Genomic DNA, 18,759 nt, shown 5'->3' on the forward strand with positions numbered 1-18,759 from the left:
AGACAACAAAAAGGGAGAGAGGGGGGACGACATGCACCAAAGGGCCACGGGTCGGTTTCGAACTCGGGCCGCTGACAAGGACTCAGCCTACATGGGGTGCGCACTCTAGTGGGTGAGCTTGAAGTCGTCCCAAGAACTTAATTCTTTTGTCATATGATACTTTCGTCTGCCATTTTTGTATTGGAATACAGTAGATGTCTACTGTTTGAATACCACAACTTCATGGATACTTGATGAAGGAGCCAGTGAAATGTATGTCAATCACAACTCATCAGGGAGAGCAACTCTTGTCTGAAACCTCTGCATAGTCAGCCTTTTAGATGCTTTTTTGTAAAAATGTTGTTTGTTGCTCTCTTTCTCTCCCTTTCTCTCTGTCTCTCTGTGTCTGCTCTCTCATTCTGTGTCTTTTATTCTGCAGTATTTGCACTTGGCATACATAACAATGAGAACACACGCTGCGTGAGCAAACACAATCATCGGGAGCCCAAAGAACTGTAGAAAATGCGCCGAGGCTGCAATGCAGTAGTTTGACTGTACAATGAAGATTAGCGGGGCCGTGTGGATCTAGCTGTTGATGGTTATAATGAGAACAGTGACTGATGAATGATTATGATGATGTGGATGCAGGTGGAGATGATGATGATAATGATAATGAAGATGTTGGTGGTTGTCCCTCCCCTCTTAGGCCTGTGGGCCACGGTGGTGCGGTTGAGAAGATGGACAGGATGAAGATAATCAAGCGGAGGCTGTCCATGTCTCTACGCAGCGCGCGGCCGGTCGACGACTCCCTGTCAGAGCTGGCAGAACAGATGGCCTTGGATGAGCCATCCGCAGCCAGGGAAAATGGTGAGACACGGGAACAAGTGCACTCGCACACAGGTATACACATGCACCTTATACAGCGCCATCACACAGGCATCCAATATGCACAAGGTGACCTATTTCAAACTTTGCAGCTGACACAAAAACTTCAGAATCTTTCTCTGGAATAACTTTATATTTATATTATTGTTATATCTGTATACTGCATGTCAATACTGCATCTCAGCTTATAACAGAAGAAACAGAAGAAAGCTTTTAGCAAGGCAGCGAGTGTTGTCATTATAATGAAGAGTAATCGTGTCACCTCCATGATCCCTCTGGGAGTCCCACAAAGTGATTAGTTTGACTCCAACATCTGTTATGGCTAGCATCTTACAACACAGGAACAGCCACTTTATTAAAGAGTAGTTTCTCATGTGTTCCAACAGTTCAACACCTTAAGACTTCATTTGGAGCTTTTTGAATACATAAAGAAGCATTAATTAATGTAGTTGACTTTAAATGATGGCGTAGGTGGAGATAATTAAAATATAGGTCATAACTGATCTTCGCCGGACATGCAGGAAGCAAAATTATGGTAGCAGATTTTACACTTTACAACTCTTGTATGACTTCCATTTACAATGGACTCCCTGAAATAATGTATTTGTTAATGGAAGTATCTCATAAACCTTTATCATCTTCACCTCATCATCAGCTTCATAACTATCACTTCACTGTGTGCTTCACTTTACTAGTTAATCATCAAGACTGGAAGGAGTAGTATACTGGAAATGTATTGTGAATTCACAAAGCTTTGTTATGAATTTACATTAATTTGTGTATCCACATGAGCAAAAGAGAATAGCTCCAACATGAAAGGAAAAAAAAAAAGCAATGTCATTCTTAGAAACTCTGGGAGCCATCTGCTGGACATCCTCCAGGATTGCAGCTCCCATCTTTAGAAAAATCTGAGACCTCACCTGACACAAACGCTGCGCACGTGTATGATTGGTCGTTGTGTGTGTTCGCCTCCTATTCTGGCTCCATACGGAAACCAGGTCAGAACACAGAGCGAGGCAGGTTGCCTCTTTTTCAGCAGAGGCTTTGTCTCAGAGAAAAAGGAAGAGAAAAGACAGACAGAAAGTGAGAGAACAAGAAAAGGCTCAGTGTTCAAATATAGCTGCGCTGTTTTTTATGTGGGAGATGTTGGCTGCTTTGCAGTTTGGATACAAGGAGGAATGATGTTTGTTCTGTGTTACTAGTTGTTGTTATTCCAGCTCCTGGGCTGCAACATCCATACATCTACCTTATTAATTTCACTCCCTGCCATCTCTCTCCTTCTCCTCCTGTTTTTACACGCCTCTCTTTAGTCAGTTCATTTCCAGAGAGCGCACAGAGCAAGGAAGATAGAGTTGGATGGATGAAGTGATGTAGAGGATGAGGAGAGGGACATTAAACTTTAACCACTGCACTACATCTTGTTCTTATCAAATCCTCTCTTGCCCTTTCTCCTTGCTGCATTACCCTGCTGACACCCACGTCTCTATGTATCTTTAGTCAGGCTTTGCAAAAGAGCGGTAAAATAATACTCACATTTTTCAAAGTGCTAATTAGTTGCTGACCTCAGATCTGTTCTTTTACTGTGTTCTTGGAGGACCTGTGCAGGAGAGACTGTGAGGGAATCATGGGAGAATTTAAGAGGAACATTAAACCCTAATGCTTAGGGATCTCAGTGCAATTTACATTGCAATGTGGTGGAAATTGGGGATTATTTGAAAGACAGGAGATGCGGCATGTGGGCTTCCACCTACAGTATATTCTGCACAAGGGATTCAATAATACTAATAAAGGTGAAAAGAAGGTGATGATACCTGCATGCTGACCGGGTGTCCTACACATTGGTGAGGGGTTAGTTTGAGGTATTTTACTTTGAAAAAGTTAGTTGTTTATTCATAAGCTTAAATAAACAGTCAGCTAAATAGCTATTTTAGTCCTTCCATCAGTGTTTTCAGTTTTTCCCTTACCTCTGTGGCCTGGCTTCTACAATACGTCTGCTAATTTACGTGTGCATGTCTCTTTTTCTTTGCTCACTGTTCTTTAAAATCAGTCTTTATCCGCTGATGACTCAAAATATTTTCCACTATGCATGCCTCATTCCTCATACACTTCCCATGGCTATTTCTGTTACTGTGTGCCACAACTGTTTCCTCTTCTAACAGGAGTACAGCCTCTGTATTAATTCCCACCATTTCATCTGACATATTGTACTGTTCCTAAATGTTCTGCTACCTTTCAGTGTCTGGTCTCTGTGTGACCTTGTCGTCTTTTTTCCCTCTCTCTCTTTTTCTCCCGTTCCTTCCTACAATTTCTGTCATCTGCCTGTCTCTATTTTGTCCTTCTGAGCTGTGTCCTCACTTTCTCGCCTTTTTCTCGCACTCTCTTCTTGTCGCCCCTCATTGTGTCCCTCTCCCTGGCTGGCTGTCTGCCTGCATCGTGTGTCTCAGAGCCCATGGTGGTGTGTGCCGTGCACCCTCCCGCTTCACACAGTGCTCCCTCCTTCCTGCGTCAGTATGCCGGTCACCTGGGCCGCACCGCTCTGCGCAGAGAGCCGGGTGGGGGGCTGGAAAGAGACAGAGCCTTCCTGAGCCTGCACAGGACTGGATCTCTGGGTACACACGCACGCACGCATGCACACACACACACACACACACACACACACACACACACACACACACACACACACACACACACACTAGCCTGTAGCACATTTTATTCCAGATGTCAGTCAGTAGAAGAATAACTTAATATTCAGCTGTGCGTTTGTATAATTTTATGAGTGTTTCACCAAAGCAACGTCATGCTTGAGCAATACTGCCACCTGTGGTTGGAAAATCACGCACACGCTGATGTGCATGTGGGGGTGGGGGGTTTCAGTGTAAAACCGTATTTACTGACACAACTCCCAACATTTACTATGAATCTGGAGGGCTAAAACTCTAATTCAAACTGTCCCTATACACAAACACACACACACACACACACACACACACACACACACACACACACACACACACACACACACACACACACATATGCTCACAACACCCATATGCTCACACATTCACTTTCTCCTTCTGTCTGTCTGGAACGTGTGGTTTGTTGCTATATGGATCCCAGTAATCTCATTCCCCACTGTGGCCGAAGGGCTTATATCAGGAGCAGTGGGATGGAGTTGAAAAGGGAAAGTCAAGGATGGAGAGAAATGGGAGATGCTGAACACGTGGATCTTGGAGATGGGTTGAGAATGAAATGGAGCTTAGAAAATGGCGAGAGATTGATTACAGGAGACTGAGTGATAGAGAGGGAGAAAAGTATAGATGAAAGGAGGGAGGCAGCGACATGGTAGAATAGTGTTAGTTCCACAATGGCTCCTTCAGGAGTCATATTAGCTTTGTGCTGTGTATCCCCTGAGTCCTTGGCTGAGTGAACTGCAGATAGACCACAACAAGACTCTTTGCATCCATTGAACAGTGGCTGACAAGAGAACTAGTCTTGAATCAGGAGCTTACAGTTCAATGTGATCCTACCAGCTGGGAATACGATAACAATGGGTGGATGAAATTTAGATGATCCCCGTAAATTAATAGGGACAGCTAGGCGAACCAAACCGTGTCCTTCATATTTAACAACAGATACGGTAGACACTAAGAGTGGTGTCCGATCCCTTCATCTTACACACATAATTTCCCCAAACTTTTTCCCAAAACTTCTTTCAACATGACAAATATTAGAACACAAGAATTTATCTGAACTATCCACATGACAAGGACAACATATATGGATATCAAAATCACTATAATGTATTGGCACAGATTAATGGTGCTTAAGAGATGAGGAAAGTGAAATGAAATTGAGAAATACCAGTAATAGTCTATGTAAGAATATGGTAATGTACCAGTCTTAAGCCCATAGACTACATTTGGTCTGGCAAAGTGACTTGATTCTGTGAAATCCACAGCTATCTTTGAGCTCAGAAAACCCCAAAAAGGATGGAGCTTGACTCCTAGAATAGATGTTTTTCTATTATTAAAATCGTCATAAGGTGTAGTTTGAAATGTTAAGAGGTAGTGTGTGTGTGTGTGTGTGTGTGTGTGTGTGTGTGTGTGTGTGTGTGTGTGTGTGTGTGTGTTTCACGCTGGTTGGTTTCGCTGACTCATTTTGTGCCACTCAGCAGTCCGAGCACGTCACACTCTTTAATAGAGCGACATGATGATGCAATCTCTCTTTCCTGCTGCACTAAAGAGCTTGCCCACCCTTTCTCTCTCTCTCATTCTCTTTCCCTCTCCCTTTCCCTGTCTTTCTCTAACTTGCTCTATCCATCCATAGGAAGATTCAATTAAATTCACTTTTCATCTGTGCAAGTGGGCCTGACTGCAGGGTTTTATGCGAATGTTAGAGGCGTTTGGCCAGTTGCCAGAGGGAGAGAGGGCTTTTACAGGTTTGTGATTCATCTGTTGCTAACTGGGGCCAACACCCACTTCCACCACACTGTACTTACTTTTCGTTTTTTGCTTTTCACCGCTACCTCATCTCTTTCTCTCTGTGAAGATCTGTAGTTACACTGTTGAGGATTAGTCGGTCCTCCCATCTGTTTCACTGAGACAAAGGAGTCTGCTGAAAGCGGCATACTCTCCTCAAAACCCGTCGCAGGCTGCTATTTCTAATACTGTCACAGATGTCTCTTCACGTTCTTTTCTCCCTTCTGTCGCTTTCTCCCTACATACATCAAAATACTAAATTTAACCTCCAGATAAAAGCACAATGGGGCAAAGATAAAAGATGGAAAGCTTTTCAGACAACCCTTATTTCCCTCTGTGTATTGCACACCATGAGAGACCTTGTCTGTGCCAGGGATTTAATGTAATGCATTAACACTGCATTAATCGCTGTAGCCCTCTCTCTCGCTCCTTACACTCTCAGCCATTTGCTCACACTAACCCTCCTCTCTCGCTCCCAGATTGGATTTAATAAGAACAATGGAGTGGGCTCTTTTTATGTAGTTGGTCTTGTAAGCTTCTTGTGTGTGTTAGGGCTTTCTGTTACATTAGCGTATGCTTGAGGCAAAGGAAAGATGCTGCTAAAGAATGCTGGGAATTTTCAAAGCTATATATAGGAAAGGAAGGGGGGTGAGGCATTGGGGACCAGCAAATACAAACCGGTAGGTGACAGTAGGAGCTCTGGTCCCAGTAATTGGATAATAAGATTCCTTAGATGCAGATAAAAGGTTTAGAGGTAATTACTGCAGTCCCCCCATCCACCTTCCGGCCTTGTAAGTGTGTTTCTCTATGTTTGTGTGTGTTCATCAGGGATGTTAAATGCACTTTGATTTTTATTCTCTCACTACTAGAGGGTGACTGTGGTATTTATGGTAAAACAAAATGATGTAAGCAATATATTTTAATTGGAAGCTCAAATGTAGCGAAGAAGATGTGACAATAAAGAGGTTTCAAACAAGTTGGCAAGAAAAAGTGACAGTGAATGAGACCTTGGAGGGAGTAAAGGGCCTTGTGGAAGTGGCTGCGGGGCAAGAGAGAAATCCTTGATGTATGCAGTTGCACTTGTGAATACAAAGAGACAAGGAGACAGTGATGGGTGGATGGCTGAGCGGTGAGCTTTTGTCCTTGACTTTTTAAGCTCAAGGATAAAGCACTCAACATCAATACATGTCTGTCAATGCGCTGTAATGTAAATGGCCATTAGTCTTTACTTGGATCTAATTTAAAGTGCTCATATTATGCTCATTTTCAGGTTCATACTTGTATTTAGAGGTTGTACCAGAACAGGTTTATGTGGTTTAATTTTCAAAAAACACCATATATTTGTTGTACTGCACATTGCTGCAGCTCCTCTTTTCCCCATGTGTGTTGAGCTCTCTGTTTTAGCTATAGAGTGAGACATCCCACTTCTGTACCATCTTTGCTGGGAGTCACACATGCGCAGTAAGTATGGCTAGCTAGTCAGTTGCAGAGTATGAGGGCGTGCAACGCTAGCAGCTAGGCGTACATTATAACCTGTATTACAAAGTGACGCACATTCGTCACGGAAGTAAAGGCTGTACTACAATAGAGCTGTTTGGAGCAGTTTGTGAACAGTGTTTTCAGTTGGAGATGGTAAGTCCCTTTGGGGTGAACTTTGGGCTTTTTCACTTTGTAAACCTATAACGTGCACAAAAAGGCATATAACACAATAAAGGAAAGGGGAAAAGCCAAAAAGCATAATATGAGCACTTTAAAGTATACAGTAGAGTAATGGGCCCAAAGAAAATAATAATAGTATGCCTCATGTAGATAAGTTGAAGTAAACATTGCACACTGCACCCAAATATTTATTTTAATGCACCTTCCACATGTAGCTAGATTAAAAATGTTTTCAAAATGTGTTCGGTATACAGTACAACTATTCCATATATTTACTTATCTAAGCTAGTTATACCATTATGTTTTAACTGTTTCAAGTATGGTTGTGTGTTTGTGTAGGTAGAGTTATAATTAAAGGCATCATTTGTTATTGACATGTTGGGTGTGAGAGCTTTTCTGCATGAGCCTGTTATGTCAGTTAAGGCTGACAAGACAACCTGATTATTGACATTGAAGGGAGAGGTGAGGTTTTTATCTCACAGTTGTTGCACACATTTTTTTAAATGTGTTAATCCTTGAGAATATTATAAGGAAATGTGGCATTTGATATTTTTATTTTTTTTAATCTTGCTGACATTTTAGATGGAGTTGCCATTCAACACTTCTTTTTATGTTAGTTTCTATGGTGGGATTGTCCACGGTTCCGTAGGGGGAAACGCAAAGTTTTTCCGATGTCGAAGAGAAGAGCTAACAGCCAAAACGCTGGAAGTGGTAGCATATTTCTCAAAAAAGTCCCATGAAAAGTGCACTTGAATATCCTGGACCTCTTATTTCCAGTGGTGGAAGACATATTTACTTCTCTTCAGTAAAAGTAGCAATAACATACTGTGAAAATAAAATTTCTGCATTCAAATTTCAAAATGATACTAATGCAAAAGTGCATTATTATTAGCAACAAAATGTACATCAAATATTAAAAGTAAAAGTACCCATTATGCCGAATAGCCACTTTTTATTATTATATTGTTGGATCATTAGCCAAATATTTATGCATTAACATGTAAGCATTTATTTAATGTTTTAGTTGGTTGAGGTGGAGCTAATCCTAACCGCTTCATATACTTGTTTGGGTTATTTCATCTATAACAAGGCATCATATTTTTTAAATTGATCATATGTTTTGTATGTAAAATCCTAATCTGATATTTAGTAGCTATCTATGTTAAATAATGTAGTGAAGTATAAAGTACTAAAAGTACAAGCACCTCAAATCTGTACTTAAATACAGTACTAGGGTAAATGTACTTTCCACCTCAGTTTTTTCCTAAAACACTTAAGCTTCAACTGTCAAACATATCTAACCAGTGAAGTCTTCACAAAACTATATTATCCCGCCTTTCTGTCTGTCCACTCGTATACATTCTCTCCATGACTAACAGCCCATTGCTTTATACATTAGATAAGTGTACAGCAAATAGATCAGTAATGGGACCTTTAAGCCCTTGATGATTGTGTTGCAGCCTCAGTCCATCCTGCACATTGTATTTGGAAGGAACATTTGGGATCTGTACAAAGAAAACACAGGAAAATATCCATCAGGATTAACACTTCTACATCCTGCTATATAGTTCCTTGTTTGATATTTCTATAATTAATGTGTTAATTATATATAATTAAGTGTTTCTTCATAATGTGTTTGCTCTGCAGGTGTTTCACATAGAGCCATGTACTGTGTGTGTGTGTGTGTGTGTGTGTGTGAGAGTGTGTGAGTGTGTGTGTGTGTGTGAGAGTGTGTGTGTGTGTGTGTGTGTGTGTGTGTGTGTGTGTGTGTGTGTGTGTGTGTGTGTGTGTGTGTGTGGTTTTTATAGGGATGCACAGTTACTGTGTGTGCAGTGCCATTTATAAGGGACAGTGCGTGTGTATGTGTGCACAGGTTGAGAATGAATAATGGCCCGTGCTTTAGGTCCATGGGGAAGGATGGAGGGAGAAAAAGAAACAGGAAGGTGGAGAGACTGTATGAGAGGGGGAAGATGGGAGCTAGAATACTAGAGGCGTCACTCAAAAGACTCAGGGTTTCAATTTCTGTGCTAGAGAGTGATAAGGACGAGAAGGCAGAGGGTGGAGAGGAGGGAAGGAGCAAGAGCGAGAGAAGGCGAATGAGATGGAGCGATAGAGATGGCGTGCAAGAAAGAGGGTGATCAGGCAGAAAATGTTATCATCGGCTCCTGAATAAAAAGAAAGGATTGTACTGTATATTCAACACATCTTTAGACCCAGATGGAGATAGGAAAAGCGAGGGAGGGGGGAGGCAGGAGGAGAGAGAGAGAGAGAGAGAGAGAGAGAGAGAGAGAGAGAGAGAGAGAGAGAGAGAGAGAGAGAGAGAGAGAGATTGGTATCACATGAGAGGGAGGAGAGTAATAACAAGGTGAAGGGAGTAACAGCACTGATAGGGGCGCCAGAGGCAAGGAGGGAGCAAAAGACAGAGGGGAGTGGAAAGGAAGCAGCACAACAGCCAGAATAGAGGGGTGTGCTGATTAAGAGTTGAAGAACAGGGAGGAGATCTGACAGGAGGAGAAACACATCAGGAAAAAGAAGAAGACACTGGACTGGAAATGAAAAAGTAAAAAGAGAGAGCGTCAGATAGTTGAACACCAGACGGAAGTGTTTTTCTTTCTTGGAGGAGCTGTAAGTTTGGTGTGTGTGTGTGTGTGTGTGTATAAACTATATAGACGGAAACGGAACACCTGTTATTCTGAGTTGATGGGGCGTTAACAGATTCAGCTTGCGTGTTTAGAACCGTCTCTGCAGCATATTGCTTACCTGCACGGGGTTTGACCTTCCTCAGTCAGCAAGCAGAGTTTGACTGCAGAGAGAAAAAGAGCGAGAAAGGAGGAGAGGTGGAGAGAGGGAGTGTCTACTGGAAAACAGGCAGAGGGTGAGAGAGCGTGTTGAAGTGGAGTAGTAGCCGAGGGAGTTGTTGCATTGTGATTAGCGTGCCTGTACAGTCTGCACTGTCCTCCCAATGTAAGACCTGTTCTCTACTGCATGGGACTGTCCTGGAGATACAGAGACAGCGTGAAGATTGGATTTTGCCCTTGAACAGCTACAACTCCTGAAGCCTGAGTCTCATCCAGACCCAACCCAGACTGGACTCAAGTGATTTTCACTCCTCAAAAAGGCCCAGATTTCCTTTCCGGCTCTTTCTGAAATGTTGCTTTGAATTTTTAATCGCACTTCTAACTGTAGTGTTTTGAATCTTCTGGAACAATGGATATGTCCGGCACCCCACAAGGGTGCTCTGCACCGGCTCCCAGAGGTGGAGACTCAAAGATGGGGGAGGCTAGAATGGGAGAGGGGATAAGAATGGGGGAGAGAGACACCCCACTCAGGCTGTCACCTTTCCGTATGCTTCGAGTGCTGGACTCATGCCGTCCTCCAGGAAACCGTATTGGTGAGTCTCATCACGGTCTTCATCATCAAGTTCATCTAGATCCTGATCCTCCATTTCATCACATCCAGACTATAGTGATGACATACGATTACAGCAGTTTTTCTAACAATGTGTATGAGTCTGATAGATTTTTCAGAGGTAAAATGTTTAATAGATGATACAGTATGTAACTCTACATCTTTGTGCCATACAATACTTGTATTCCCAGTGCATTAATAACACATGTGCTATATCTGAATATACTGATTCCACTCTGTGGGATATTAAATTAGGATGTGACGTGTGTCCTGAGGTTTTATTAGATACAAAGACATGGATTTATGTTAAGTAGCTTTCTTTCAGAATCTGCTGATCCTATAACTTTGAACATCTTATTAAAAATATTTTATTTATTATTAATATTATTTACTTTTTGTGGCTGGTTTTAAGATTAGAAATGCAGTATGTTGGCCCAGGGCGCGTTGGTATCTTAGGGGCCCCACAGACTCTGAGGAGAAATGACGAGTTCTCCAAGTTCATCTTTTGAATTTTTTATCCATTTGCTTGTCGGCATAATGGCTGCGGTATCCCTATTTCTGCCGCTCATGCCAAGTTCAGACAGTATACTGACATTTATTTAAAAAAAGCTGTTTCACAACCTCTGGCCTGAGAGCAAAAAGATGTCAAATGGTTCAGTTCAAAGTGCAGTGGCTATTCATTCTACCAGTGTACTCACTGAACTCGATGACCGGCCTAGCCCAGCGAGGGCTTATGACAAAAAATTCCCAAGATTTCCATTAATCTTTGAAGGGCTCTTGAAGTGAATCTTTCACTTACTTTACTTTTTTTTAACATCCTTTCCACTGGCGTTTCAATCATTTTCTGAGGCACTTCCAGCTAAGTGGAGAACATGCAGAGTTGGGTTAAGCAAGAATAGACCTAAAAGCAGCCCACTCACTCTTCCAAACGTGCTAGCAGGGAGTCAGCAACCCTAACTAGGCCAGCCTGGCTCCACACAGGGAGGCAGTGGTCTTAGTCTGATATGTAAATTGAGGATAAAAAGTGTGTGTGCTGTATGTGTCAGCAGAACATTGTTTTGAGGCCCAGGTGATGGAATCTTCCTCCCAAGTCAGTCACCTAGTCTGATCCACCTGCATCTCCATGACTGTTTACGCAAAGAGACAAGATCAGGACATCTCCAAAAGTGAGACAGACCTGTGACATAATAGCAGTACTGGATACTCACTCGTCGTGAGAGTGTGCTCATGTGTGTGCGTCTGTCAGTATGTAGATATCCTGGATCAATTTCCCCTCACTCTGGTATCAGTTAACTTGAGTTTAATGTTTCACCATCTGAGTTGATTCCTGATATGACTGCTCAGTTTTCTTACAAAGCTATTCTGTATGCATACCCTGTATTCTTGTGTCTGGCTTTGAGGCCACAGGCAGTACATCAGACTTGTGTTTTGCTAATGAGCATATGCTGCTTTTGTCAACAGATAGTTAGTTAGTTAGTTAGTTAGTTAGTTAGACCGGTGGACAGGATGTAGGCTGAAATTAGCAGCTGGGATCTACACAGGTAGTTGACTGCTTGCTAGCTTAAAGCCACCTACACATGATCAGAGGTAAAACCGCGAGGTAGGGCGCAGAGCATATTGCAGGCACAGAGGCAAAGTGCAGCGCAGGTATATGTCATCATTGTGTCTGGCTTTGGTTGCGTCTTGAAAGGTTAGTTGCAACAAAGTCAAAGTTGAAACAATTTGAACAATTTGCTCAGTGCAATTTTGATCGGTGCGCCATGCCAAGCGAGTTGTCTCCATTGCTCTCCTTATAGGTAAACAATGGCACAGCCATCAAAGAGGCAGGGGGCATGTGATTAGCTAAATGGTTAGAGGGCTGCGACTTCACCACACAATGTCATGAAAAGTGACATTATGAAATAAAAAGTGGCATGACGTAAAAGTGTTATTGGGGAAAATGCCATTATGAAAGAACAACAGTGAACATTGAGTCCATATTCTATCTTTTCCATTCTTTAGCCCGATGGCAGAACCCATAGAGCAGCTTGTCTTTCTCAAATCTTAACTTTGACTACATGACAGAGACACACAAATGACATAGAATCAGGTGGTGTTGCCCCTTTCCACAGCTGACAGACTGCACTATAATAAATAGCTTCACCTATCCGGCTCTTAATAGCTCTATCTCATGGCTGACGTGTTACAGTTTCTCAAGGGACTTATTTTTCTTTCCTCTTATTCCTCTTCTTCTTCTTTCCATCCCTGATCCCCTAATCTCCCCCCTATCAGACTCTTCTGGTGGCTGTTTAAATGTAAACAGTAGATGATGGTAAAGTAAGATGTTCCAAGCATTAGGACTGAGCTTTAACATCTGACAGTTCCTCTCATGAAGCAGTTTCTTTCACCAAACACAAGACAAACAAACACACACACACACACACACACACACACACACACACACACACACACACACACACACACACACACACACACACACACACACACACACACACACACACACACTCACACACACACACAGATACAGATGCACACGCATACTGTATGTGCTGTGCATGACCCAGACTTGAAAGCTATCAGGCACCATACACTGAAACCCAAAGAGAGACCCTTCCCCCCACATTTACTCACACACCATTGATGGAAGTAGTCCTGTCTGCTGCACCGTGACTCATTAATCAAATGGACTCTGGAGCGAATGGAGGTGTGTGTGGAGATGGAGGTGGGGTGGGGTGGGGGTTTGGGGAGGGGGTTGTAGGCTTAGATGGGAAAGCTCTCATTGCATGCAGGGTGATATCGATCTCTGACCTTCTCATCTTACCAACGGCATTTAATACACACTGGGCTAAGACTCCTGCATACCTGGTGGTACAATCTATCAACTGGGGATTGGGACCCTACTATGGTTTTCTCAGACGGGTAAATGAAATCTAAAGAAAGACAAAAGGGTTGTGTTCTCTGATGGGTATATGGAGAGAGTGAGGAGGAGAGGAGAGCAAAAAAGCAGTCCAAAAGACCTGAGTTGAATGAAAAAGTACAGCGTAATTCCTGACAATAACAGTCTGTTTGTGTGTCTGTGTGTTTTAGGTATTGTTCATGAGAATGTGAAGATGGGTTCAGATGGGGAGAGCGACCAAGCATCTGGGACGTCCTCTGATGAGGTCCAGAGTCCAGTCAGGGTCCGTATGAGGAACAATCACCATCGACGCATCTCTAATGAGGTATTGGAAGTCAGAGACACATCTCACAGATAACACCTTGGCTCTGTCCGCAAACATTCACTCCTTCCCTATGCAGCATTTGCTACATACTATTTAGGGAATTTTATGCAGAGGACTATGTGTGTGTTAGATGGTTGAGCTAGACACTCATTTATCAGCCGATATTAGCTTATGCAGATATCGGTTTATATGTCGGCTGATAAGTCACAATAAATTGCAGAAAAGTAATGCTAAACTATGGTTTGAGGTAATTTAGAAAGTGTCATCATTGCATGGTTTATCCTAAAATGTGCAATGTAAAATGTCCTATTTAATATATATATTAGTCACATAACAATTTAAAAAACAATTCTGTATCAAGATTGTTTGTTTATGACTTGATAATTTTTTTTTTAAACTGCAAACTCCCAAATATCGACATCAGTATCACAAAGCTAATTTGAACACTACTCAGGTCATTTATTTTTATCTGGCAGCTATCTAAATGTACTTACTGTATTTTCCCCCTGTCTGTGCAATGTATGATGGTAGTTAGCTCATCTCATTCATCTATGTAATCTATTGCCTAACCTTTTGTGTTGTTTATTCAATTCAATTCAATATTTAATTATTGTAATTCAATAATTTGGGTATATAATGTGGTGATCTACTTTGTATATAGTCAATAGTGAACAATTTGGGACACAGACCTGGGTTTATTGTGACCAGCTTTTACATACAGTAAGTCACCTGTCTACTTGAGTGCACCTGTACTATTCGTGGACAGGTAACGTTGCTATTTGTTGCTTTGTTTTGCCACATCCCTGAGGATGTGTTCATGTCTCAGCCAGAGTGTGTGTGCGTATGTGTGTGTCTGTCTGTTTGAAGGAGTTCCAGAGTGATGAGTGCAGCAGGATTACAGGAAATGCCTCTGGACACATAGGCTGCTGCCCCTGATTGCTGTGAAGAGTGGAAGGGACTAATTTAGACCATTTTTATCACAGAGAGAAAGAGTGGAGGGGGGGTGGGTGGGGGTTGAAGGAGAGGATAATGCTGGAAGGAGAGGGTAATGATGGAAGTAGGAATAATTATTGGTATGACAAAGAAAGGGGAGATCCAGAGGAAAAGGGCACAGGAGGTGATAAGAGGGAGAAGGAGAGATGGAGGACAAAATGACGGGAGAGAACCAAAAAACAATGTTTCCTCTCAGCCATCATCCTCCGTTCACCCCTTCCCCCCATCTGCCTTTCTTCCCTCAGGAATCTGTCCATTCCTCTCTTCTCTTCTCCGCTCATACTTTCCCCCTCCTCCTCTTTTTTTCCTCCTCCTCCTCCTCTGAGCATGTGGATGGCACTCTACCACAGTGCCAGCCTCTCTCTCTCTGTCAGTGCGCAGTCATGTGGCAGGTCAGAGACATGCATTGTGGAAAACGTTTGTGTGTGAGTGTATAGAAAGACACGTTTAAGGAGGACAATGAGGGAGCTACTAGAGCTATTCTGCATTGTGAGTATGGGGACACGTGTGTTTGTGTATAAATGTTTTGTGTGTGGGTCACATTCAACCAGTGAATAACAGGGCTTGGGTGTCATTTTGTCCATTGTTACCCTTTTGAAAAGGAGTATAGATAGTTCACGTGTGAAAATCTGTTTTGTTTTTGTCTTCAGAAGTCACTGGCTTAATGATTTGCTTGACATATTAAGTGAATTAGTTGTATTTTTCTGAGAATATTTAGCAGTTTTCATGTGTTCTCATCGTGAATGGTGTTTCAGTACTTTTATTCTGTTTATTTTACTCTTTTACATTCAGTGGAGCTTACAATCGTGCAAATTACTCAGGTCAAAGTCTGCAGGTCATGCTAGTACATGTTTTTCACTTATTTTTCACAATACGCTATACAGTCTCCAGAGCATTGCTTAACGTTTTCAGTTTGTGTGAATGTATGTTTTCAAGGTGTATGTTTAATCTTTGTAGTAAGTGTCACCGTCCTTAGAGTGACGGCTTGTATGTAATACTGCATGTTGTTAGGTTAGCCAATGAGCTTCGATAAAACAATTACAGTCATAAAATCCCTCTGCCTTTCATCTTCAGGCATACTTACACTTCTTTCCCTCCCACTAACGCTCCGATGTAAACACACATATCATTTCACACACTTACATCGAGGACACATACCGTGGGGCTGTTGGGACTAGGCCAGCCAGCCACTGCTGCCATGGAAACAACGTGTGATTGGCACCTTGCCAGTGAGCATGTCATACATGGATAACACATAGGAGCAGGAAAAGTAGCATCACAAAAATGTATGTTGTATTGAAGCAAGGGCTGGGAAGGGAAAAGTTATTCCAGCTGATTAGTTTAGTAGGTAGATCAGAGGTATTCACTCTGCGTGAATTGTGCTATGTGTCAAAATCCATCAATAACAAAAATAAATGAATGATGACCCAATTATAATCCTCAAAATACAAATTTTAAAATGGGGTCACCTTCAGCAAATAGTTTGCAAAACAGTACGCACACTCAAATAGAAGTCAACTACACTAGGCAGAAGAGTAGATGATAAAAATATCAAGCATGTTTAAAAGTAATTAAAACTGTTCCAGATGTTTCCAGATGAGTTTGTGAGCTTGGGAATAGTGCTAACCTTCTCACTCTGCCTACAATGTATTCTAAAATGTAGCCTGACACTTTCCAGGAACGTGTCTTGAACTAGTCCCATCACATAGTGGCCTTGTACTGGCCTTTCATTCAGTCTTACAAGACATACATTTCAATTACACAATTATTCACAACAGCAGATGGCACCTGTAGACCAATAGTATATGTTTGAGCTGCAGTCACACTTGACAAACTCATTGCCAGGTGACAGATGGAGAAAAATGTTTTTTTAAGCGGCACAAAAGTAGGCAGAGCAAGCAAGGCTTGAGAGAGACGTTTGATGCCAGAGCACCGTGATCAATTTAGGCACAGTCCGCCAAGAAATATGGTGTCCCATAATGTCAGGTGAATATAAGTGATGAACACAAAAAGACTTGTGTTAGATGGGGTGATAATGGTTGGTTAATACACTAATCCACTGGTCAATGCAGAGTCTCTTTGAGATGGTCAAAAATTTGACTATTTTTGCTTTATTCATGTGCATGTTACAGAACATTTAAAAGATGCCAAATAATATAAATAATACATCAACTTATGTTCAGGCCTCAGTGGTATAAAATTGTAAATGGGACAGTTGTTTTGAATGTGTAGGGTTAGGGTATCACAATTGGTTTATTTTAAGCTCTTATTTATGTATGATTTATATTTTAACCTCTTTTCTTCCCCTTGAATATCCCCCCCCCCCCCCTCTTTCTTTCTCTCTGTTTCAGGACATAAACAAACGTTTGTCTCTCCCAGCTGATATCAGGCTACCGGAGGGCTACTTGGAGAAGTTTGCCATGAACAGCCCGCCCTTTGATAAGCCCATGAGCCGCAGGCTACGGCGTGCTTCGTTGGTCAGTGCTCAATGTGTGTGTGTGTATATATATATATATATATATATTAGGGCTGTCAATATTTAATATAATTATTAATATTTAACTCGTTAAAAAAAATTAACAAAATTAACGCAGCTGTGTTTGTTTATTTCATGTGGCGGCTGAGAAACGTAATACGTCTCCATAACAGCAGGCGGCGCTACTCTGTATTGTTGCCCAAGTAATGAAAACCAGCAGCTGATTGGACGAACGCGTCACATGGGTTTGTTTTCTCCGGATATTGAGAGCCAGACTGTCATGGCGGCCGCTCAGAATACGATCTCATATTCTACTAAGATAGTTCACTGAAACATGTTTCTGAAAACATTTTAAGCGAGAAATAGGCCGTGCAGTTGCTGAATCTGTCTTCATTTCAGCTCAACACAGGTCAGTTTAGAAGATTTTCGTCAGATTTTAAGACTAGTCACCTCATTCCGCTCGCCATTTCCGGGTGAGTCCCGACTGCCCTGCCGCCGACTGAACATAGGCTCGTTGGAAATGAACTGCGCCTCGCCTGTAAAGTAGACGAGAGCAGGCGACAGCAGCCGGGGACGGTGACAAAAATCTGCTCTCAGCCTTCAGCAGGATTAAATAAGCCAAATTGTTGCTGCTGTTGTTCTGAAAGATATTAAACATTCTGAACTTAGCAGAACCTTTCCTTGTTTGGTTTTTTCTTCATATTTGCAAAGTTAAATGATTTAGCATTTAAATATCCATTATTATAAGCTTCAGTCTCAATTTAAAAAAGCGATTAATTGCGATTAATTACAGCAAATTGTGCAATTAATTAGTTAATTTTTTTTAATCGATTGACAGCCCTAATATATATATATGTATATATGTATATATATGGAACCCGAAGCAAGGTTCTTTGAGTTGGGGTCAGGGGCATTGGAAGGGAGGTGGGCACCCCCAGCTCCCTTCCAATACCCCTGAGCAGGCCCAGAGACCCTGCCATCAGGCTACAGAGCTGGGGGTCGGGCTCCAGGGCCCCCAACCCAGCTGCTTTGGTGATTTGTTGGTCAAAACTGCATGGGTACTTTTGTAAGTACAGCTGGGTGAGTGCTGCTCTTTTGCTGCTGCTTTGTATCGAAACAAAAGTAATATGAACTTTCAGTGCTATTGTGGACAACCGAAATGGTTGACTAAGGACATTATTCCTTCTGACACACTCACACACAGGAAACACGTAAACATAGACTCATTTTAAACACTTTTGTTACAAGTTATGCTAAAGAGCTTACAATGGCTCAGTAGGGGGATGAATTATGGATTAATTTTGTATTATGTATCCAGGCCAAGAGCATTATGGGTATGAATCTGGGGGTGGGAGAGAGGGGAGGGGTTGGCTACTGGATATATAGAGAGGGAGATGATGGGTAGAAATAGGCAGACATTCATGAATATGCAGCATGTCCCTTTATACCCCTTTGTTTTGCTGCTGAAGAACTCCTGCTCTTTCACTTGGTTTTATTTTGGTCACACTTTATTAGTCTTTTGTTTCTTTTATGTTACATTGCGCTCTTAAATAAAGCAAAAGTGCACTGCTCTCTGTTTCACTTATTCTCTCTTACATGTGCTGCTTTTTTTTCTCAGTCTATTGTACTGATACGTTTAACTTTAAACACGATTACCAAA

General features: G+C 42.0%; 1 protein-coding gene across 9 annotated transcripts in view; it reads left to right on the forward strand.

Annotated features, from left to right (window-relative positions):
- Window positions 1-18,759, forward strand: part of LOC114559154 (cyclin-dependent kinase 17) — a 39,413-nt gene that overhangs the window by 7,997 nt on the left and 12,657 nt on the right. For 4 of the 9 annotated variants that reach the window (XM_028583640.1, XM_028583641.1, XM_028583639.1 and 1 more), the window contains 4 exons: window positions 686-879; window positions 3,309-3,473; window positions 13,497-13,630; window positions 16,975-17,100. In XM_028583640.1, the coding sequence (XP_028439441.1) occupies window positions 717-879; window positions 3,309-3,473; window positions 13,497-13,630; window positions 16,975-17,100 (588 nt within the window). In that variant the 5' untranslated portion in view covers window positions 686-716. The remainder of the gene's footprint in view (window positions 1-685; window positions 880-3,308; window positions 3,474-13,496; window positions 13,631-16,974; window positions 17,101-18,759) is intronic. The other 5 variants (XM_028583645.1, XM_028583646.1, XM_028583642.1 and 2 more) reach the window with 4 other exon arrangements.

This window comes from Perca flavescens, chromosome 7 (genome assembly GCF_004354835.1).
Source record: "Perca flavescens isolate YP-PL-M2 chromosome 7, PFLA_1.0, whole genome shotgun sequence".
Lineage (NCBI taxonomy): Eukaryota > Metazoa > Chordata > Actinopteri > Perciformes > Percidae > Perca > Perca flavescens.